Source organism: Patagioenas fasciata, chromosome 6 (genome assembly GCF_037038585.1).
Source record: "Patagioenas fasciata isolate bPatFas1 chromosome 6, bPatFas1.hap1, whole genome shotgun sequence".
NCBI lineage: Eukaryota > Metazoa > Chordata > Aves > Columbiformes > Columbidae > Patagioenas > Patagioenas fasciata.
The window spans coordinates 15,465,961-15,489,020 of NC_092525.1; the positions used below are offsets into that span (position 1 = coordinate 15,465,961).

Sequence of the window (23,060 nt, forward strand, 5' to 3'; positions counted from 1 at the left end):
CAGAGCCGCGTCTTGTCGCGCTTTCCCCGCCCCTCATCCTTCCCGCCGTTCTTCTCCCAGCGCCGCGTCGATTGGCCAGCAGTGCCTCCCGGAAGTGTGGGCTATCGCTTCCGGTCGTTGCTAGGCGACGTGGCCCCGGTAGCTTCCGGGTGGCGGAGTCTATTTCCGGGAGCGCGGCGGCGTTACCGGGGGAGGGTGTTGGGATCACCATGAGCACCATGTTTGCCGACACCCTCCTCATCGTCTTCATCTCCGTGTGCACCGCGCTGCTGGCCGAGGGTGAGTGCCGGGCCACCGCGGGGCGGGCTGCGGCGTCCTCCCCTCAGCGGGCCGGTGGGGCCTGTCGCGGCTGGGCCCTGGAGGGGCGGGGAGGCCTTGCGGCCGGTCCTGGATCGGCGGTGCCGTCCATAGGAGGCACGGGGAGGGCTCGGGGTGGCAGGGAGGGGGCTGGCTGGAGGCGGTGGCTTCTCTGAACAGGACAGCGAGAGTGTGAAATGAGGTTCGGTTATTCAGCGGTGAGTAACTCCTGAACAGAACGCACCCCTGGTGTGAAGTGGTGGAAATGGGGCTTGTTGGGTCTAGGAAAAGGAAGGTTATGAGAAGGACATACAGAAATCACCTGAACTTGCAATGTTGGTGACTCATATTGAGAAGGTTTTTTCAATGGCAGGTGTTGAAATTGGTGCAACTCCTTAAAGACAAGTTAAATGAGTACCTTTTGGCATAGTCAAAGTCAGAAGCACCTCCCTCTTCCCAGCACTAAGCTGTATCCCAAAATCTCCTTTGTACCAGAGCTGCAAGACAGCATCTTTGGGTGTTCAAGGGCAGCGAGTGTCCCATGTGGAATATGATATTTACTTGCTTTTTAGGAGCCCTACTGCACTGCATTTGATGTTAGGTGCTGTATGCATCCATTGATTTTTGCAGCACAAAACTGTGTTGGCCTCAGAAGTGCCTACAGGGTTCTTTTCTCTGCAGCTGGTGATCCCAGGGACTCGGCAGCACAGCCCTGTTGTCAAACCACAGCCAAAAAAAGGGCCAAAAGCTTTGTGTAGGAGCTTGGACTAAACTCTTCACAAACCACTGGTTCTGCTTTTCTGGTACAACTTGTTTTGATCACGTCTGAGTGGAAGAATTTAGACTGGAGCACCTCTCAAGGCCTCTTCGAGCCTAATACATCTATTTTCCTTTTCAAAATGTGATCCTGCTAACAGGCAGGTCCTGGTAGGAGCAGGAATTGTTCCTCAAGCCTTAATTAGGCACTATAAAAATGTGGAACACAAAAATGTTTATTGCCTTAATCAGTCTCTGGTTTTAAGGTGAGCAACAGCAGGTAAAAATGAGCATGAAGGAACTGAATGAGTCCCACAAAACTCAGTTAGAAAGCTGGTAACTTCTAAGACATTTATTTTATGGCCACCATTGCTACATGAAACTTCAGAAGATGATTTGAAGAAAAGTGATGATATAGCTTACTGGTGCTTTGCGATACCTTTGCTGTATTATGATGTGTTTTTGTAGATGTGACATGCACTTTTTTTTTTGTATATGTATTTACTAACTTGTGTCCTTCTTATTGTAAGAGATCTTTACTTACCTGGTTACTTGCTGGATATTTGTTTCAGGTATAACTTGGGTGCTGGTATACCGAACAGACAAATACAAGAGATTAAAGGCTGAAGTGGAAAAACAAAGTAAGAAATGTAAGTACTCTTTAGACTCTAGAAAGTGTGTCTTGCTGCTCCTGTTACATCCTGCTTTAACAGGTGGCAAATTGAATGGCTTTAATAGGAGCTTAATTTTACAAGGTACACAAATCCATACCGGGGGGGATTCATTCTGTCCTTGATTCTTTTGCTGGAGGGAAGGTTAGTGCAAAAACCTATTGTGCGTCTGAATTGGCTCTCCTCTTAATGGAGAACTGGAGGGGAGTAAGAGATCAGTATTGCCCTCTTTTCTTCTGAACATAAGTAGCCAGTATCTGTAGATGTAGATTCCTTTAGAAGCCTGAAATAAGTTCAAAGATGCAGTTTCTGCTTTTCAAGGGTGGTGAAGAATTTGAGATCTATATTAAGAAAGAACTAGGGTTGAATAATGAATACCATGAGAGGAAAGCATTGTATATAAAGAGTGAAAGTGATGATTAATGGTGAGGGTGAGTAAAAACTAAGTCATGATAGAAAGATCTGAGCTATCAGCTGATATAAAAATAAATTTTACTAGTGTAAACTGGAAACAAACAGAATTGATTAGGAAAAACGTCTTAGGTTATTTCCATAGAGAGCACATCTGAGAGGCCTGGGAGACATTAAACAAAGTGTGAGGGAGAAAGGGAATAGGGAGCTGAAGGTGAGCAGTTAGAAGAGATGTATTGGATATTTTTATAAAAGAAATGGTAAACAGGACAGTCTGAGCATGGAGTGTTTCAATGGTCTGTATTGGAAGCCAAGGACCAGAGGAGAAATTCAGCTGACTGTTCAAACTCTGTTGTATGTACCCTCCATAGGTTGCAGCTGTAAGAGACAACACACAACAGCTGGGGCCAAACCTGAGCTGGTTTTACCTTAAAAAGATTTCACCATGATTTCAGTGTTCCTACTATGCCAGGGAACAACATTATCCAAGTGTGCTCTTTGCAGTCTAGCTTTTTCCAGCCTTCCCTTGGGCAGAATAAACTGAGAAGCTGAAGTATAGTCATACTTGTGCTGAAGCTCCTGAATCAGGGGCTTTTGTCATCTTGGCAGTATCAGATGGGGATTGCATCTTTGCCTGCCTTGCTTTAATCCCGCTTGGCTGACAAAAATGTGTGGGGTAGAATTAGCCCCAGAAGAGCAAGTTAGAGAAGTAGTTGAAACCCAGCTGAGAACTTAATATCCTCGTGTGTTTGTGCTATGGAACTCTGGAAGCAGTTCGCAGGGCTTAATCTCTGGGGTTTAATGATTGCTGTAGGAGTTTCATGCTGTTTGTTTTTATAGTTCTCCTGGTATCTAGGCTATAATCTGTGAAGGGAAAGATGTGAGGCTCATGCATCTCAATTAGTTTCTAACCTCCTTGTTTGATTTCCCTACCCCCAACCAAAAAAAGAGGAGAAGAAAAAAAGTAAAACTGAATAAAGAGTCACTAAAAATCTAGCTTTTAATTTTTTTTCCTGCTGCACTAAGGACATCTGGCTGACCTGATGGCTTACAGACAACTTGCAGAGTAGACCACTTGAGCCACACCTTTCAACTGTTATCTAACACATCTGAAACAGGAAAAAACACATTCGAGATCTTTAAGCTCTCCCATGAGAGTCCTAGCAGTCCTGAGGATTTGTAAAAACAAATGGGCCAAGCAGTGTGCTGGAGCAGACATTGTTACTCAGAGCCATTTGCTTTGTCTCTTCCTGTCCTCTCACTTCTGTTGAGAGGCACAGGATTATCTGAACCTGCTGCAGAGATTATAGTAAGTGTTCTGGGGTAAACATTGTGGTAAATTTGCAAGGCTGAAGGCTATCTAGAATTGCTGCCACGTTGTGTCATGTATGTTCCAACAGACATGCTTGTGCAACTGCCTTAGAGTTATTTGTTCTGCTCAAACTGTGAGGGAATAAGGGCTGTAGAGTTCCTTGGGGTTGGTATGAGGCTCAATAGCACTGTGCAGAGTGGAGCTGAGGTCTGGAGAAGCCTCATGTTAGGGCTGGGAGCGGTAGGTGGACCTGAGTCAGTTTTGTCCAGTTGGGGTTAGAGCCTGGGGCCATGGGGTTATGTGGGCTAGGGTTTGGATGGATTGATTGAGATCCCCACTGGATTTGCATAAGGAAGGTTGTGGAGAGAGCATTCTGTGAGCACTGGGTGTGTTGTGTCATTTGGCACCTCTCTCCAGCATTCCCTCTGAGCAGACTTCCCTGTTTTTTCCCCTTGTGCTAGCCTGCCCATCAGAGATATGTGTGTTCTTTGGAAAAAACAATTGTGTCTTACTACATTACTACAGAAGAGGTGATGTTTAGGTATCTTGTCTGGGCTAGTGTGGTTTTCTTAGAAGTTGTGACTGACTCGCATATCACAGGCATTTCAGAAGGCAGCAGTACAAATCCTTCTGTGATTTGGAAGGCTTGCTGTCTTTATTTCACCTGTACTTGGAAATCAAGGCTAGAAGATCTGTGCTGAGCTAGGACTTCATATGGGAGGAGAGTCATAATGCTCAGATCCCCGAGCTGATTCTGTGAGCTCACGAGGAACCAAGTCTATCCATTGGCAGAGTAGATATGGTACAAATACATAGATAGCAGCCTCTTTTTACTCTAACCTCTGTTGTTAGACCACAGCCATGCACATCATCCTCACTTCTTATAGTACTCTTGTTATAGGTCTTAAAATGTCTCTTACTTTGTGGAAAAACTGCTCTTGCTGTCAGCATAAGAGCCTTTGCAGATGAACAGTCCATTTGCTGTGTAATAATTTCACTATGCTGGCTTTGTGTTAGCCTTTTTTGCTGCCGTGGTAGTTGCTTGCAGATGCTAGCTAAGTGATTTGGGGTTTTAGTAACTTTGAGCTTAGGCTCCTACTTTAAAATATTGGAAATGCTTCAGTACTAATTAATTGAAGAATGGAGAGGCTGTAGCTTGCCTCAAATGCTTGGACAGCATTTCCCCTGAGAATGCCTGCCTGTGAAGAAGGGATGTATGAGAACACAGGCTTTCCTGTATTCTGCTTCCAATTGCAGATAATCAGGAGCAGAGCTTGCCACAAAGCTCTTTTGATTACAGTTGGTGAATCAAAAGTACTGTCTAATACTAATGACAAATTAGCAAGGGTCACTTGAGCCAAAATTGTCCCCAGACTGCTCAGTTAACAATGTATTGGGCTCTTGAGAGAGTTTAAAATTAACCCCTTAAATAGTCTGATATCTTGTCTAGGGTTCTGAATTTTTAAAAAATTATTTCTAAGTGTCTGGTGGGACCAACCTTGCTGGTTTATAACATATTGATTTTTCAGTATGTTGTTAGTCATACCTAACTTCCTTTTGTGACCCTGTTCTTTAGGGGAATAAAATGTTTTGTTTGGTGTGTGAAAAAGGGGTGGTGGTGTCACTATGTAGAAATGATAGTATGTCTTTCTTTTCACTTGGCAGTGGAAAAGAAGAAGGAAACAATAACTGAATCAGCAGGCCGGCAGCAGAAAAAGAAAATAGGTAAGACTGGGAGAGGAGTGTGGTGCCCCAAGAATGGGAGAAAGTTGAGAAACTTGTGGAAGTGATTATCCTGCCTTTCAAAACTATTTATTTAAAGTGGTACTAGGGCTGGTTCTTGGCCTGGTGATGATAATATGAACACTTTTGCCTCCCTCTTCCAAGACAGGAGAGATCTAACCTTTTGGTGGCTTTAGGCAAATGAAGAGAAATGCAGCATCCCCGAGAGTAGCAGCACTTCTTGCTGAACTGGTTGCCATTCTCTCTGATTTAAGCCTTTATATCCACAACTTTTATTAACTTCTGTTGTCAAAGCTCTTTGCTGCAGTGCACTGTCAGCTTGCAGTGTCTGTATGACTGCATGATTTGTGGTGGGTTTTTTTCTCATTTGTATGCTTCAGAGCTGAAGGTGTTTGCATGTTAACTGTTACCGCACTTAGATTTACTTCAGGTTTGATAAATGAGTTTTGCTTAATTTTTAGACGGCGATTTGTTTTTTCTGCTGTTTTTATTGTGAGTAAACTTAAGTCTTTCTGGATAAAAGTAACTCTTTACATACTGAATTATGCAAGAACAACGTGGTAGGAGTTTAATGGATGTGAGCTTTAAAAAGTTCTGTTATCTGCAGGACTCTAAAATGTGCAGCAAAGCTCAGTTAAATTATTACAGAAATTGTGGCAGGAATGCTTCTGTGAGCTCCTGGGAGTTGGTTTCCTCATTCTTCTCTAACACCAGGTAGCTGGATTAGTCATTTGATCTGTACAAAGCTTGGGGATAACTATAAACATATCTTCAAACAGTTCTTCCAAGGTATAAAACCTGTTATCATTAGACTCCTGATGGAACAGGAGCCAAAATTCTTCCTCTTGTGCATTTTTAGTTCTAATATTGAATAATCCCTGCATGGGATGACTTGTACTTAGTGGATAAGACAACTTTTTAATGTTACGTGTGGTCACTTTTCAATGTAGCAATGTTGCTTTTTTTAGGGCACCATCTAAGCTGTATTACTAGCAGATGATATTTTACTTGTGCTTGGACTAAACTAATAAACAGTAGAACCTGAGGAATTCAGATGCCCCACCATTTTTTTTATACACTGAAATAATCTTGTTTTGCAAATGAAAAACAAAGCACAAAGGGGCTAAGAACAGAACTTAGGAAATGACCACTGATTTTGTTTGCTATGATGCTTGCTGGCCAAGCCTGAAACACTGAGACTTTTTGGTTTTGTTTTGTTTTTTTACAAGTGCTACATAACTTGAGCATCTCATTTGTCTTCAGGCGAAGCAGAGTTCTGAGTGTTTCTGAAAAATCAGGCCCTGAATGTCAAGCTCAGCATCCAGAAAATGACTCGCAGCTCTTAACTGCTTTTGAAATCTCTGATTCCAGTAACTTACTGGGTGTCAAATCATTCAGCAAGATGTAGCGTTGTTGTAATAGTGAATTTACTTGTGCCAGAGTTCCTTTAAATTCTGTCATTCTGGTTTAAAAAAAGAAAGAGCTGAGGCTTTACAAATAAGTCACATCTGTGGTACAGACCTGCTTCAGCTGCATCTGTGCACAGAATAAAGCAAGAGGTGTGTGTATGATATTGCATGGTTAGTGAAAGGATGAATCATGGTTATGCACAAGGAAGTAAGGTGAAAGTTGCATGGGAAGGCTTAAGTTGGTGTTTCCTACTTGCTGAACATTTTATTTTTAAGTGTAAAGTGAACCAACTTTGGTCACATTGTGTCTGCATCGCATTTCACATGGCTGGAACAGGATGCCTTTAACATCATGTGGCAGCCTTCTGTCTTTTCAGCTTAAGGAGTGCGTTTGTTGGCTTAAACTTTACTATTACTTTGTGTTTCATGTGCCCCTGGAAGAAGAGACAATGAAGTTCCCAGGAGTCCACCTGGGTCCTGGTTAGGCAGCAAAAGAACTAAACAAAAAAACCCCAATGCTAGCAAATAAGATTATTGCTGTATCCTTGTGGTTTGTGTTCCAGTTAGCAGAATAAGATGATTTTTGAGTCCGAGGTGCTGCTTTTTCGCCTGGTCCTCTTTCTTTGTGCCTTTACTCAGCTGTACAGCAAAGTACTTAAAGGCTGCTTATGTATAACTTGGGCAGGAATAGACTATTTGTATAAGGTGGTTGGGCACCTGAAGAATGCTTGTTTTGAATTTGTAGAAATGGGTGTGAAACAGGTCAGGTATATTGGGGGATCTGGGCTGTATTCTTTATCCCTGTGTAACCTTTAGCCCTTCTAAATAGATGGTTAGTTATGTAGCAGAGGGGAAAAAACAAGTATTTGTGCCAAATGTGATTCCTAAAGAGCTGGCCTGCGGTTGCTGAAATGTCCCAGAACAAAACTCTCCACCTGGGTCAGGAAGCAGGTGTCTGGAAAGTTCCTGCTGGAGTGGATGGTTTGTAGTTAAGAGCAATTGCAAATTGCAATGAGGATTCTAAGAAATTGGATGGGAATGCTGCTGTTGCTTTTCTTGCACTTACTGCAAGTCCCTGTATTTAGCCAGGGCTTGAAAGATAACTGTGGAGCTTCGGTGCTGCAGGCCTCTCGTACTGAAACTTCAGCAGGGATCCACTGGACAACTTGCATGCTGGATAGCCCTTGACAGTCCTCCTGCATCTTCCCTCTCTTTGCTCACGTTCTTTTTTTGGTATTTCTTCATAGTCCACATTCTTACTTCAGCTAGGTGTTGCTTCTAAGCCCTGGCTGCCCCTCTGGATCCCCAATCTGAGAGGAGCATAGTGGACAAGGGACAACAGGATTGTGGGACAAGAAAGGTGACAGGTGGTGTATAATTCTCAAAGCTGAAGTAGTCTTCAAATGAGGAGCATGGAAAATATTCTCTCAGAAAACTGTGGGTCTTTGAAGTTTGTGGTGACTTAAAGATGGACTAAATTTCCAAAGTAGTATTTTGAAGTATTCTTTGCAAAGCATAGCAATAAAAAAAAAAAAAGTACAGACATAGTGAAATTCATGTAAAAGATACCTTTCCTCTTTAGAGAATCTTTTGGGTGTGACAAGGGTCCAAAATTCATTATTAAGACCAGCAGGATAGTAGCCTTGCTGAAGTGTGACTCCCAGCTTTGTGTGTGGTTTGAGTCCCTTCTCACATCTCCAAAATGAAATTTTTACTTATATAATGTATTTATGATGGTGAGCCTGGTGTGCAGCAAATTGAGACTGCTCTCTTTTGGAAGTGTGATACAGAGGCACTGTCTCTGTTTTCTGGCAATGTTGTTGATGTTATTGTGTTAGTTGGTTGAGTTAGCAAATTTGACATTCTGTGCATTTCTTCCAAAAGTGCTGAATGTGTGATTCTAGCCTCCTCCTCTTTTGTGCCTGCTTTGCTGCACGCTGCTGTGGTGGAGAAGCAGTTGACTATGTACAGTTTTTCACTTTGTATTGTCTGGCGTAGAGAGCTGGAGTTGGTTTTGGGAGTGTTATTTGTTTGGAGAGCCAAAAAGGTTAAGTCTTCCTGGAAATGAAAACACTCTGGTTTCTAGGTTGGTATAACTGATTATAACTGTTGTTGTTTTTGTCTTTCCAGAGAGACAAGAAGAGAAACTGAAGAATAACAACAGGGACTTGTCAATGGTAAGAAAATTAAAGCCAGTTCCCAGCTGCTGAAGATTTCAATCAGCTTTCCAACAGAAAGACTTTGGTTGGCAGACATAGTGACCTTTCCTCCTGAAAGGTCCTTCTGGATTATCTATAATGGCTACAGATTGTAGTATGAGTCACAGAGTTCTCCAGCAGTTACTGCCTCATCTCATGCCCAATCTTAGCTGTTTTCATCTTTATAAGTCTCTATGATGTTTTCAAAGTAGAATTAATTTGTCTGACTACTTCTTGTAAGTTCTGTCTTCATAATGATCCTGTGCTGATTGGTTGTATGGGCTTAAGGAAAAAACAAAACAAAAACCCAACAACCTGTGAAGGTAACAGGACTTTTCCCACCCAAAAAACAGCTCTTCACACCAGTGGTCTACTCTGACTGGCTTTATACCCAACTATTGGCCAAATTTTGGGAGTTCTTCAGTCACTTTTTACAATCCCCCTGGCCTTCCAGATCACCTTTTTTTCCTTCTAGATTCCAGTGATGTTGTACAAAGCCTGTTCTTATGGGTGTCAGCCCATCATCCCTCAGCGCAAGCCTGTTGTTTTGGTTATCTCTGACCTTTCTGCTTGCAGGTTCGGATGAAATCCATGTTTGCCATTGGCTTCTGCTTCACGGCCTTGATGGGAATGTTTAACTCAATGTAAGTATCAAATTTCTGGATTTGTGTTAAATTGTCATGGTGAATATTTACATTCACTTTATCACCTGAAGTGTTACAGTGACAGTCCATCCAAAACCCATCACTAATCTGTATAGAATGGATAAATATTTTGTATGCAGATGCATACAAAACACACGTTTTGCTCAAGAGGGAACACTGCATGCTGAATGGAATAAAATTGAACAAGTTGCATTCAATCTAGACACAATTTTAACATCCTTTTTGCTTGGGAACATCTTGACAGGTTTGGTAGATGTCAGGCAAGCAGCTACAGTCTTCAGCGTCTTTGGCTTTGCTGTAGTAGTGTGACCAAAGAATGCTCTCGCAAGCAAAACTGGGTCAGCTCCCTTGCCCTTAGAAATGAGCTATAATTGCAGAGTTTGTTGCCCTACTTAAGGTGATCAGAATTAAAATACTAACAGGTCCAGGCATGGGCTCTAATCTTCCTCTGCTTTAAAAATGACCTGGGATAGGTCTAGTTTTTTCTAAAAAAAAAAAAAAGGCATAAAAAGCCCCAACTGGTTTGCGCAGTTATAGACAGCTTTTTTTCAGACATGCAAAACTGAAAGACTCTGCTTGACTTTTAAAACTTGATTCAATCTTGAAATGCGACCTTCCCATTGGCTGTTAAATCTGAAGATAACATAAATATGGTTAGTATAACCCTTGGGAGGCTGCTTAATATCTGGGCAATACACTTGTCATGCAAATGGGACTTTACATTCTTGGGCCCCAAAACCTTTGGCCTCTGTGCTGGCAGTCGCCAGGATACAGTCAATTGTTATTTTACTGCAGATCTGTGGGTGGAAAAATTGCAAATGGGGGGTAACATAATAACAGAAGTGTCACTGTGTGAACTCTTTATTCAGCTTAGTCAGACTTCAGCATCTAGCATTCCCTGGAATACTGTGAAACTGAGCAGAAGAGCACAGCACTAAAGGACTTTAAAATTTGGGTACAATCTTGAGTCATTGATGGCTCATTTAACTGCAGCCCTGAGTGGGGATGGAGGTGCATTGTGAGTCATGTGCCGAGCAGCATAGTATCTTTGGGGGGGTTTTTAGTGCTGTACCTGATGCTTTCAGGTGCTTGCCTAGCTATTCAGGTGCTATACCAACACCACCAGCAGTCCTGCCCCTGAAACAAACTGGAGAAACTCAGCCTACTCTGCTTACTTTCCTTGAACGGGAAGAGGCAATTCTGAGTTTGCTGTGACTGACAAGTATTACAGAACTTTAATTAAGAGTTTTAGGAAGGAATTGATTTTGGTTAAATCCTGTGTGGTTCCTCCTTCCATAAATATTAACCTAAAAAATCAGTGTATTGGTTTCTTCTCCTTCAAGACCACAAAGTTTACTTGTCTTGTTCTTTTTTTGAGGATTCCTGCCCACAGAGGCCATGGTACAAGCCAGAGAGTTGACATGAAGCTTTTGGGTACATCTTTCCTCTAACTGCCTCTTTCTTTGGAGGGAACGTGAACATGAGCAGCAGGAGTATCCAGAGAGCTCACTGATGGAACTGAAATAACTTTCTTGCTAATAGCTGAGGCTATTGAATTAAAATATAGATTTGACCGTCTTGCCTTTGGGCCTAGATAGACAATTTTTTGTTCCTGGTCTCAGTACAAGGTAGTAAGTGCATTTGTATCAGAAGGGCAGCTTCGGTGGGTTGTACTTGCACTGTCTGAAGCTTATAGAATGGTTTGATGGAGCTGGTTCTCACGTATGTACTGTCATTTTCTTGAGACAGCATCAAGAGCAGCTGCTTGTCTTGGGGGCAGGGAACTTCAGTTATGAATTCAAGAGGCTCTTCGGTTTCCTCTGGGAAGCTGTTGCTGTCAGGTCATCCATGGAGGTGCTCTGGGTGTGGTATGAAAAGGGCAGTTGACACCTGCAGTGGCTGCAGCCTCATTTGCTTGCTTTTCCTGTTCTTGATTGAGTTCATTGCTCTGAGGGACAAAAGGAGCAGGAATTGCATGGGAAGTAGTATGATGTGCCACCCTTTGAACAAATACTACACAGATGCTGCTGCTCTGTCGCTGGGTACCTCATCTCTGCCAAGTGCCAGTTTAGCCAAAACGGAAATGGCTGTGATGACTTCCTCTCTTCCTTGGAGTGTCAGTAGTAATGTGGCAGCAGGGTGGACTGTAGTGAAAGGGTACATATGTGTCAAGAAGGCTGATTTAAACCGTAAGAGCAGAATGCTGTGCTGAAGATGAGCAACTGAATGACTGTTGTGGCTTAAAGTATGCTAGGGCAGTGAGATCTGTAGCAATGCTGGCCTCCAAGCAGATGGGATTTCTCCTGGGAGAGAAATTAGATTATGTGTGTCTCGATTTTCTCTTGTCAGAAACTTTTAAATGCAATAATTCTGTCTTACTCCAGGAGTTGTGTATTTCAGTACCCCTTCATGATAACTGTGAAAACCTGCTGGAATTAAAAGCAGGTACCTCGGGGTGCTACTGCTGAAGAACTTGTCATTCTCACAGCAGGAATAACGCAGAATTTTAAGCCACTGGGGGATGTTACAGGGAGATAAACATCCGTTCCTAGCTCTTTAGCCAAACTGCCTGTGAGATGTAAACAAAGTTGGCGTGTGTTTGAGCTGTAGCTGTGTGAATGTATCTCCACAGGAAAGAATGCTCATTTAGGATATCTTGAAACAAGAAACACCTGTTAGAAAATCAGCACATGCAGAGAAAATAACATCCAAATATGCACATGCTGATGAGGCATCATACACACTTACTTCAAAAGACTGGGTTGCCTGTCTGGGTTGAGAGAAATCTTTGCAAACTGGCCAGAATTCACACTCTGCCTGATGCCCTGGAATGTGGACCTGGAGGAGTTCCAGGAGCGGGACAGGCTGCTTGGAATATGTGGTATCGTCCTGCATCTGCACTGCGTTCATCTTCAGAGCTAACACAGAGAAGAGTGTTGGTATTAAAAACCATTCTGTTGGTGGCTCTTACACATCCTTCTTCTGCTGAGATGTATAGCTGCTCTAGTAAAGGAAAGGGTGTCTTTGGTTTATGCTCTGCTTAAAAAAAATGCTCTTCTGCTTAAAGCAAAGAGTCCATCTTCTTGCAGTGGCTGCAATATAGCTGGGTGATAGTCATCTATCTTTTGGTCAAGTGCTGACTGTTATGGGAAACAATCTGCTAAATTTGACTTCTAAATATAATGCACCACTGAAGTGAAAAACACAAACCAAGACTTTATGAACCCAACAACTTGTTCAACTGGTCAATTAAATCACTGTGAAACAATTTGACTATGGCAGAACTGTTGTTGAGGGAAGCCTACTCACCCTGTGGATGACTGGGTGTGAGACAGATGTATATACCCTCCTTGTGTGTACATAGAGATGGGCTGGGGAGGGCAGTGTGGCTTTTTAGCCTTCCACATGGTCTTATCTGCTCTGGTGGCCTATTGAAGATCCTCACTTATTCATTCTATAGTCAAAGGCTCTTTTACTGTCCCCAGTTGTGATCCAGTGCTCTCTTTTCCAGATTTGATGGCCGAGTGGTGGCAAAGCTTCCGTTTATCCCCCTCTCATACATCCAAGGTCTCTCCCACCGCAACCTTCTAGGTGAGGATTACACCGACTGCTCCTTCATCTTCCTCTACATTCTCTGCACAATGTCGATCAGACAGGTGAGTATATTGTTGTGTTAGTTGCCTCCCTGGAGCAGGGAGAGCACATCTCCATCCATAAAGAGGAGTCTACTGCTGTCCAGTTTCACATGTATAATCTTTGATCTGTTTGTGGTTTCTGTGTTTGCCTTCATTCCTATGTATCATTCAAAGTGATTCTAGATTGGGATTATAAAAACAGCCACTATCCTGGACCAGTATGGAAGACTTGACTGGAGACTTGTACCAGGGTGCTACGACATTTAGCAGAAATGGATTGCATCTGTGTCTGATAACTTTGCAGATTGCAGCACCAAGAGGTCTCCATCAGAAGCCAATTAAATACTCCTTCTTAGTTAGTAATTATGACTTTTAAGTTAATATGAGAAAAGAGAAGTGTAGCATTTTCAAGGGAAACTTCCTTGGTGGCTTGAGGTTCTATCAAGGTTCATTCAGTCCATAAAGCTGCTAGAAAAGTGAGGAAAGAGTTAAACCTGTTCTTTTGGGTTTGTCCTTCCTGTTTTTGCTGACTGCCTGACTTTTTTCAGAGTCTTAAGATCTTTACCTTTGCTGTCAAGTCTCTCCCAGTGTTAGGAACGTGACAGAGAAAGGGGGTCTGGTAGGATGAGCCAAGAGTAGGCTCCACACAGCTCCGCAGAAAAGCTGGTTAGTTCTTTTTTTTTTTTTTTTTTTTTCTTTTGAGAGAGAGAGAGAAGCATCACTGAGAATAAGGGGAAATGCCTGTTCAGGAAGGTTCACAAGCAGTTTAAGTGGCAGAGTGGCTGGTGAGGACAAATTACTTAGTCTCATGAAATCAGATGGGCTTCATCCCTCTGGGAAGAGCAAGAGGACTATAGCCCATAAGTTGGCAGCACTGATCAAGAGGGCTTTAAACTAGGTTTGAAGGGGGAAGGGATTGAAACTGGGCTCTCCAAAGATCAGCCTAAGGACAAAAAGCCTGAATTAAGAGTGAAATCAGCAGCCCACTTGAAGTGCATGTACACTAATGCACGCAGTATGGGCAACAAACAAGAGGAGCTGGAAGCCATCGTGCAGCAGGAAAGCTATGACATAGTTGCCATCACAGAAACGTGGTGGGATGACTCGTATGACTGGAGTGCTGCTATGGGTGGCTACAGGCTCTTCAGAAAAGACAGGCAGGGCAGGAGAGGTGGAGGGGTGGCTTTATATGTTAGAGAGTCTCTTGACTCTGTTAAACTTGAGGTCAGTAGTGACAAGGTTGAGTGCCTGTGGACCAGAATCAGGGGCAAGTCCGACAAGGCTGATGTCCTTGTGGGTGTCTGTTATAGACCACCCGACCAGGATGATGAAGGAGATGAATTATTCTACAAGCAGCTGGCAGATGTCTCAAAATCGACAGCCCTTGTTCTTGTGGGGGACTTTAACCTGCCAGATATCTGCTGGGAGCTCAATACTGCACAGAAGAGGCAGTCTAGGAATTTCCTAGAGTGTATAGAGGACAATTTCCTTCATCAGCTGGTAAATGAGCCTACCCGGGGTAAGGCCTTGCTAGACCTACTGTTTACAAACAAAGAAGGGCTGGTGGGAGATGTAGTGGTTGGCGACCGCCTGGGGCATAGCGACCACGAAATAATAGAATTTTCAATAGTTAGAGATGCAAGGAGAGCCACCAATAAAACCTCTACACTGGACTTCCGGAGGGCAGATTTTTGCTTATTCAGAAGTCTAGTTCAGAGCATACCCTGGGAAACAATGCTTAAAAACAAGGGGGCCCAGGAGGGTTGGACATACTTCAAGCGGGAGGTTTTGAGGGCACAGGATCAGGCTATACCAGTGCGCCGAAAGGCTAGCCGACAGGGAAGACAACCGGCTTGGCTAAACAGGGAGATTTTGAAGGAAATCAGAAATAAAAAGAGAGTTTACAGACTGTGGGAAAAAGGGCTGGCTACCTATGAAGAATTTAGGAAAATAGCTAGATCGTGCAGGAAAAAAATCAGGGAAACAAAAGTGCAGTTTGAAGTTAATTTGGCCAATTCTGTTAGGGATAATAAAAAGTCCTTCTTTAAATATGTTAATAACAAAAGGAGGGGCAAGGAAAACCTCCATTCTCTACTGGACTTTGAGGGAAATATAGTTAACAAAGATGAGGAGAAAGCTGAGGTACTTAATACCTACTTTGCCTCAATATTTACCAGTCAAACAGATGGCCCTCAGGATAACTGGCCTCTGGAGATGGTTGACAGGAATAGGAAGCCAAATAGTCCCCTTGTATTCCAAGAGGAAATAGTTGGTGGCTTACTGAGCCATCTGGATCCTCATAAGTCTATGGGACCAGACGGGATCCATCCTAGGGTGATGAGGGAGCTAGCAGAAGAGCTCGCCAAGCCGCTCTCCATCATCTTCCAACAGTCTTGGCTCACTGGGGAGGTCCCAAATGATTGGAAACTGGCAAATGTTACCCCAATCCACAAAAAGGGCTGCAAAGCTGACCCTGGCAACTACAGGCCTGTCAGCCTGACCTCGGTGCCTGGCAGGGTGATGGAGCAGATCATCCTGAATGCAATCACACAGCACCTCCAGGATGGACCAGGGATCAGACCCAGCCAGCATGGGTTTAGGAGGGGCAGGTCCTGTCTGACCAACCTGATTTCCTTTTATGATCAGGTGACCCACCTAGTGGATGAGGGGAAAGCTGTAGATGTGATCTATCTAGACTTCAGCAAAGCCTTTGACACTGTCTCCCATAATATACTCCTTCAAAAGCTGATAGCCCATGGCTTGGACAAGTGCACTCTCTGCTGGGTTAAGAACTGGCTGGAGGGCCGGGCCCAGAGAGTGCTGGTAAATGGGGCTGCATCTAGCTGGCGGCCAGTCACTAGTGGTGTCCCCCAGGGGTCAGTGTTGGGTCCAGTCCTGTTTAACATCTTTATTGATGATTTAGATGAGGGGATTGAGACCACCATCAGCAAATTTGCTGATGACACCAAGTTGGGGGGCAGTGTTGACCTGCTGGAAGGCAGGAGGGCTCTGCAAAGAGATCTGGATAGACTGGAAAAATGGGCTGATTCCAATGGGATGAAGTTCAACAAGGCCAAGTGCCGGGTCCTGCACTTTGGCCACAACAACCCCCTTCAGCGCTACAGGCTGGGCACAGAGTGGCTGGAGAGCAGCCAGACAGAAAGGGACCTGGGGGTACTGATTGACAGCAAGCTCAACATGAGCCAACAGTGTGCCCAGGTGGCCAAGAAGGCCAATGGTATCCTGGCCTGTATCAAAAATAGTGTGGTCAGCAGGACAAGGGAAGTGATCCTTCCCCTGTACTCTGCATTGGTGAGGCCACACCTGGAGTATTGTGTTCAGTTCTGGGCCCCTCAGTTCAGGAAAGATATTGAGGTGCTGGAGCGGGTCCAGAGAAGAGCAACAAGACTGGTGAAGGGACTTGAGCACATGACCTATGGTGAGAGGCTGAGGGAGCTGGGGTTGTTCAGCCTGGAGAAGAGGAGGCTTAGAGGTGACCTCATTGCTCTCTATAACTACCTGAAGGGAAGTTATAGTCAGGTGGGAACTGGTCTCTTCTCCCAGGCAGTCAGCAATAGGACAAGGGGACATGGGCTTAAACTCTGCCAGGGGAAGTTTAGGCTGGATATTAGGAAGAAGTTCTTTACGGAAAGAGTGATCAGGCATTGGAATGGCCTGCCTAGGGAGGTGGTGGACTCACCGTCCCTGGAGGTTTTTAAACTGAGATTGGACATGGCTCTTAGTGCCATGATCTAGTAAATGGGCTGAAGTTGGACCAAGGGTTGGACTTGATGATCTCTGAGGTCTTTTCCAACCTAGCCAATTCTGTGATTCTGTGATTCTGTGAAATGAGACTTCTCAGTACAACCAGAAGTCTAGGGTTTTTTTGCCAGATTTTCCCAGGGAGTGCTGGGGTTAAGTTAGACTCAGGGGGCTGGATGAATGCTGGTAGAACAAGCTGCAAGTTATCTGCTCTCCTGTGTTTATATTTCCTTTTGCTTTGATTCTCTTTCTGAAATTCTTGCTGCTTTTCTCCTTGACCAGCTTGTTGCTTTTCCTCAGGAGGTGCAGAGGCACTTAGACTCAAAGCAGATCAGCAAAGGTTACGGCAGTTGCTGTCAGAAGTTTGGATGAGCTTCATGGAGCAGCTCAGTAACAGAGAGTTCCTTTAGTCACAGAGTGCATGCTAGTGAATTGAATTCTCTGTAGCCCTCAGTATTGAGTACTTGTGTTGAAATGGATCCGTGTCTGATCCTATGTGAAAGCAGAAAATGAGTTGTAGAATAAGTTATGTTGAAAGTGTCACTTGGAGATCATCTAGCCCACCCCTCACTTCGGGTGCCAGAGTGCAAAAGGCTAGGGGCTTCCTCATTCTGTTTGCTGCAAGACAAATCTTGTTTCACTTCCCAATAGCTGGAGCAATGTTTGCTACTTCGAAAGAAATGAGACCTTTTTAGCGCTTTGGATCATCTTCCTGAATTCCTGTGATGTTGTGGTCTGATGCTGTTCCTTCAGACAACATTGCAGGGTGCTGCTCTGTTACTTAACCTGTTACATGAAAGTCCCTTCTTTTCTTTGTTGCAGGTTATTGTATGAAACTCAATAGCACCAACAGCAAGATTTTTCTGCACTCTTTGGCTTGACTGGGGAAGTCCCTTGCTGAAAAATACCCCATGGATTTTTTTGTCCAAAAATATAATTCCTGTGGTTAGTTCTAGTCCTGGGCATTTCCTGCTACTGCCTATTGTGAAATCAGTAGGTGGCATGACCAGAGTGGTGGTCCATTCTGGCTCTGAGCAGAAATGCTGAGCTGTTTTCAGTGGGTTGGGCTTTCAAGAGAAATTCTGGGGGGAAAAAAAAATTGCCCTTGTGCTTGGGAGTTCATGCTGAAGGCCCTGTGGTGGACAGAAGTTAATTTATTGCTTTGGAGAAGGGGTTTTGCTCTGAAGTGTTAGATTGCAATCTTGTTAGCGCTGCCTTACCTGTGTGATGGTGGTTAATTATACCTGCAGTTCTCCAGCTGTTGGGCAGCTCAGTTTCTTCCTCTGTGCTCCATGGAGGGGAGGGCAGGGACTGGCCACGTTAGTCTGTGCAGAAGCTGGGAACTGAAGCTGTGATTGCTGGCATGCTGCATTTGGCTTTGTTACTGTTTGAAGGAACTTGGATGATAACAGCATTGGGAAGAGCACTTTGAAAGGCTGTGAGAGGCCAGAGGAGAGGGGAAGAAAGTAATTAAGAGCTTAAAATGGTGCCAAAGACTTGTGTTCTGTGCTTTTGATTACCTTGGATGTGAAAGCTTTGTCACCCTTTGTGTTTCACTGGGCAAGAGGGGAAATCTCACCAGGTCAGCTTCAAAACAGCTGTTAGACCAAGGGAGGAGAACTGATGTGGGAGTTAGTGTCTGGCTTGATGCTGCTGACACAAGAGAAGGAGCAGAGATGTACCAAATGTCAGAGAATAGGTTGTGAACAAACTGAGGAGACCATACATATCTCAACCTTCCCTTAAATCCTGGAGCTGCCTGTGAAGGGATCAAAGGCAGGGAAGAGAGATGTCCCTGTGGAGCTCAGAAGCAGAGGAACTTGAGTGTGTGAAAAAAGTGACCTGGAGGGATATGCAGGGGGAGTACGTGAGGAAGGGGAGACTAACAGGACGGTGATTAAACTGACATTAGTGGGATAGGCAGTAGCAGCATCAGGCAGTCTCTTCATGGAGTGATGGGGGTGATAAACTCTTCAAACAGTGACTGGGAAGCTTGCTGGCTGTGACCTGGCCGGCATCTCCCAAAATAGTCAACTTGCAGTGAGTAACTTCCTTTGCGCTGTTCCCAGCTCTCCCTGGCACGTAAATCCTGTCCCCTAGTTCCTCCTGCCTTCCTGTTTGGAGAGAGGAGGGTTGCTGGGAGAGGCCTTCCAAGGGTCCTTGAGCTGTTGGGTTTCAGCTGGGAAAGTGTGCGGCTGGGCTGGGCGGGAGGTATAATGTCAGGGTTACATCCTCTGTCCCCGCTCCTGTTTCTGAGCTCCCAGCCTTCACCTGTGCTGTTTGTGAAGAGGAATACGCTGCTGTTCCTCAGGCGTTTGCTGGTCTTCACTTCCTTTTTACACACGTCTGAACTGTAGATTAGGCTGCTTCTCTCTGAAATGTGTTCCCAGTGGGAACAGGAGCCAGCAATTATCTCTTCTGCCAGGAGTCCACTTTCCCACACGGCCTGATCTTGGGACCGGGAGCCACTTGCTGCCTTGTCTCTGAGGCTCTTGTCTCTGGGTACAAAGACAAAAGCAGAAGCAAGTCTTGTCCTTCCTGCAGTCATTTGAGGGAAAGTTCACGAGAGCTCAGATAGGGAATTTGGATCTTTAAATCTTGCATTCTTCCCTCTCTGCTCCTGAAGGTCTTGTTGGTGTTGGAAGTAGACTCTGCAGACTTCCTTGTGCAACATGGCCCACGGAAGACAAGACAAGTTTCTGCTGGACCTTGCCCCAGGCTTGGTGTTTACAGCTGTGTAGACTTGAGGATTGCTGTCCAGCAAAGCTTGCTTCACTGTTAGTGTAGGGGGCCAGCTTTCTCTTGGTACCTGAAGGAACAGGGTGGAGGCAGCACATGCTTCTTTGCTTCCATGGATGCTCAGCTGGGGTATCTCTGCTCTGTGAGTGGGGCAGTACAAAGCTGGTAGGAGCCCAGTCGTGCCTGCTGCTGACTCTGCAGCACCCTCTGGTGTTGTTGAATCTGCCCATTAGCTTCTTTTGTTTTCTCCTTCCTGTCAACCTCTTGACTAAGGAGGCTCTGAGAATAGGAACCACCGGAAGGAGCCTCCCACAGTGAAATGCTCTAATATATATTCAGTTGCTGAATATCAGCCAGTGGTTGATTTATGGAGGCCACAGACTAAAACTGATGTAATTCCTTTTCAAGTATTCCCCTTCTTTTTTGCTTGTGTGTGAACTGAAATCTTCTGTTCTTTAGTCTCCACCTGAAATGTTTTCCAACTTTTTTAAACTTAGCTACTCTGGAATTACGAAGCTCTGTCTGCATTTTGTTTTGGTTTTTTAGTTGGTTCTCATTCCATGATCAAAAAGCTCAAGAACTCTATGGCCTTCCTATCTGGCCTATCCCAACAGTTATGTCTGAGAGAACACTCAGGCTTGAAAAGAATCCTCTTTCCTTCTTTTATTGTCTCGATAGCCAGGATTCAGCTGGTGACATGTGGAGGACACAGTTGTTTTCTTCTTTCCCTTGCATCAGATGTCCCTGTTTTGCCAGCACTGCGTGAGCAGCATCTTGAGCTGAAGTTATTTACAATGAAGAATGAAAGAACTGGTAGCTCTTTGTAGTTGTGCTGTTGCAAAATTCAAAAGGAATTTTTCAAAAATCAATAAAAACATCACATTTAAATATTCTGCTCTGAGTTTTAGCTCATGTCTGACTCTGCTACATAATTCTTTCCTTGTTTGTTGTTTTCTGTTGAAACACCCTGCTCAGATGCAGATGAGGTCATCTTAATAGGCAGTTTTGGGGGTTTGCTACATATATACTGTTATACTGCATGTCTCCACCAAGCCATTGTTCTGTGTGCATCACTGGCATTCATGTTAATTCTGTGCCTAAGCTCCTGACTTGGACTTGGCACGTGTTCTGGTTGCCATATTGCTGACCCAAATTGTGGCTGTGTTGAGAGTGCCTTCCTCGCCAGCTTGCAGACCCTCAGGCTCTGGTGGCCGCCAGAAAACAGGGTTTCTGTTTTCTGGAAAACAAGGGTACTTGTGAAAACTGAAGGCTGCTATGGTTCTGCCTGTGAGCAGATGTTAGGAACCTGCTCCTGTGTCTGCACTGCAGTTAAATTGCAAAGATAACTCTTGCAAGTTGATTTTTAAACCAATCTGTGTGTAAAGACATTAATGAGGTATCTGCCAACTGACTGTGTGGTGTGAAGCTGGAGGGAGAAAAGAACTCCCAAGCAAAACATGGATTTAATGATTAGAAGGCTTTTGTTGAGGTGGAGGAGGGTGGCCCAGCTCTAATTGTAGCCGTTGTGGATGGTTGTCTGGCGCTGTGCTAAGCTTTTTTGAATGTACAGGGATAGAGGTCCAGACTGGTAACACTATGTGGGTTAGAAACTGAATTTGTAAAAACTAATGGGAAGGTTGTACTTGTAAGCAGAGTTGGGTTTTTTTTTCATCTTTGTCTCCCTCATCATGGTCTGACAGTATCTTGTTCTTCTTTTCTTGTTTTTATAGAACATCCAGAAGATGCTCGGTCTTGCTCCTTCCCGGGCTGCCACCAAGCAAGCAGGGGGCTTCCTTGGCCCACCACCTCAGGCAGGGAAGTTCTCCTAAAGCACCATTACAGCCTTCACAGAAGGTCTGACCAGTACACAAGACTGTCTTTGGGAGGTAGCAAGATGGGATTCTGCACCAGGCTTCACATGTCCAAAAACAAGCTATGCAGTGTTGGACATGGTCTTGGAAACATCTTCCATTTGGAGTATTCTACCAGCAGTTGTTTGCTCATCAAACTGAGAAAGTTCTCAAAAGATAACTTGACTTTTTGTTTCTGAGAAATAAATGGCATGGGCATGTTGATTTAGATGTCTCTTAATTGTGCTGTAGGACAAGTAGAAATACATTGATGTAGTACAGTTGATTTAACCTGCGGCATGGACATCAACTCGGACAGCAAGAGTGAGATCTGCAAAGTAGACAATTTGGAAAATTCAGAGCAACCACACTGTGAAGTGACTCTCTTGCCTTAGACATACTGGCTGTAGTCCTGTGTAGTAGGGAGCTGAGCAAGTAGATGTGCTGACTTCTCCCTTTCCAAAACTTCCAGCATGGAGGGTGAGGTTTTTCATTGGCTGAGGTGATTGGAGGTGCTGGAACCTGCCCCTGTGCCAGGCAACCTTAGGAGGTGGCAGGTATTCCTGGATATGCTGTCAGCCTTTGTTTTGCTGGCAGAGTACAGCCCCACTGAGACTTTTTTTTTTTGTGGCATTATACAGCTTTTGTAAAAGTTGCAGGTCAGGTTTGTTTCTGTAATTGAGCAGATTCTGCCTCAGCAAGCAAACTTGAGTAAGCTGTCAAGTTTTGCCGGTGCCAGCCACTGCTACCGACCCCTTTATTACCAGAGTGGTTATGACGGCAGTTTTTTGTTCATAGTCCCTAGTTTACTGCTGAACAGCCTGATGATCAGTATGCATCTTAAAAGTCTTCCTTCTCCGGCCAGGAAGCTCTCTACGCTGTCTTCTGCTTTGCCAAATAATTCTCAGTTTGAGTCTTGTTGGCTGGAGCCTGCTCACATTGTTTAAAAGGGGTGAATAAATCTCGCTGCTGCTCTCAAGTTAGGCAGTACCCAGAGAAACTATTGATTTCTTGCATCTGTGAGCAGAGGTTTATCATGCGGTAGCTCTTACTGGGAAGTTTTTATTAGTTGCATGGTGAGGGGATAAATCTGAAATACCTTATGGCAGTATGGGGCATGTGCAATACCATATTAAATACTGAATATTGAATTAATTCTCATTAATCATATTAAATACTAAATATTGAATTAATTCTCATTAATCAGTGTGGGGAACTTTAATAGGATTATTAAAAGATAAATCATGAGTATGGCACCTCTATTCAATGCTTTGTCTCAAAGCTGAGTGTTTGACAGCTGAAGGAAAGCATCTAGTGTATACAGATGCTGCCTGGCTTTTGGGGTGCATTTTTGACTTGCAACCTTCCACAGGGAGCAGCCCTGGTCCTGCAATTCCTCTTTCCCTTGTGTAGCTTCTCTTATTGCAAGGGCCTGATCTCGCAGGAAAGCCAGAAACATACCAGGCATCTACCTGCATGGATCAGCTCTGCTGAAGTAGTTTATTTTGCAGCGTCTGGTTGCTGGATCCGAGTAAGACGGCTAAATCTAATCAAGCGTAATGACAGCCTGCACCTTAATGGCTTTGGGAGGGTTCCGTGCAGTCCGCTACTG

At 44.3% G+C, this 23,060-nt stretch overlaps 1 protein-coding gene across 1 annotated transcript; it reads left to right on the plus strand.

Annotated features, from left to right (window-relative positions):
- The first annotated feature begins 132 nt into the window (after positions 1–132).
- Positions 133–21,673, plus strand: TMCO1 (transmembrane and coiled-coil domains 1). Its single transcript, XM_065842175.2, has 7 exons — positions 133–279; positions 1,626–1,703; positions 5,113–5,172; positions 8,730–8,776; positions 9,374–9,441; positions 12,974–13,118; positions 21,329–21,673. Exons 1-7 carry the CDS (start codon positions 210–212, stop codon positions 21,425–21,427), a joined length of 567 nt encoding a protein of 188 aa, XP_065698247.1. The 5' UTR covers positions 133–209; the 3' UTR covers positions 21,428–21,673.
- The last annotated feature ends 1,387 nt before the right edge of the window (positions 21,674–23,060 follow it).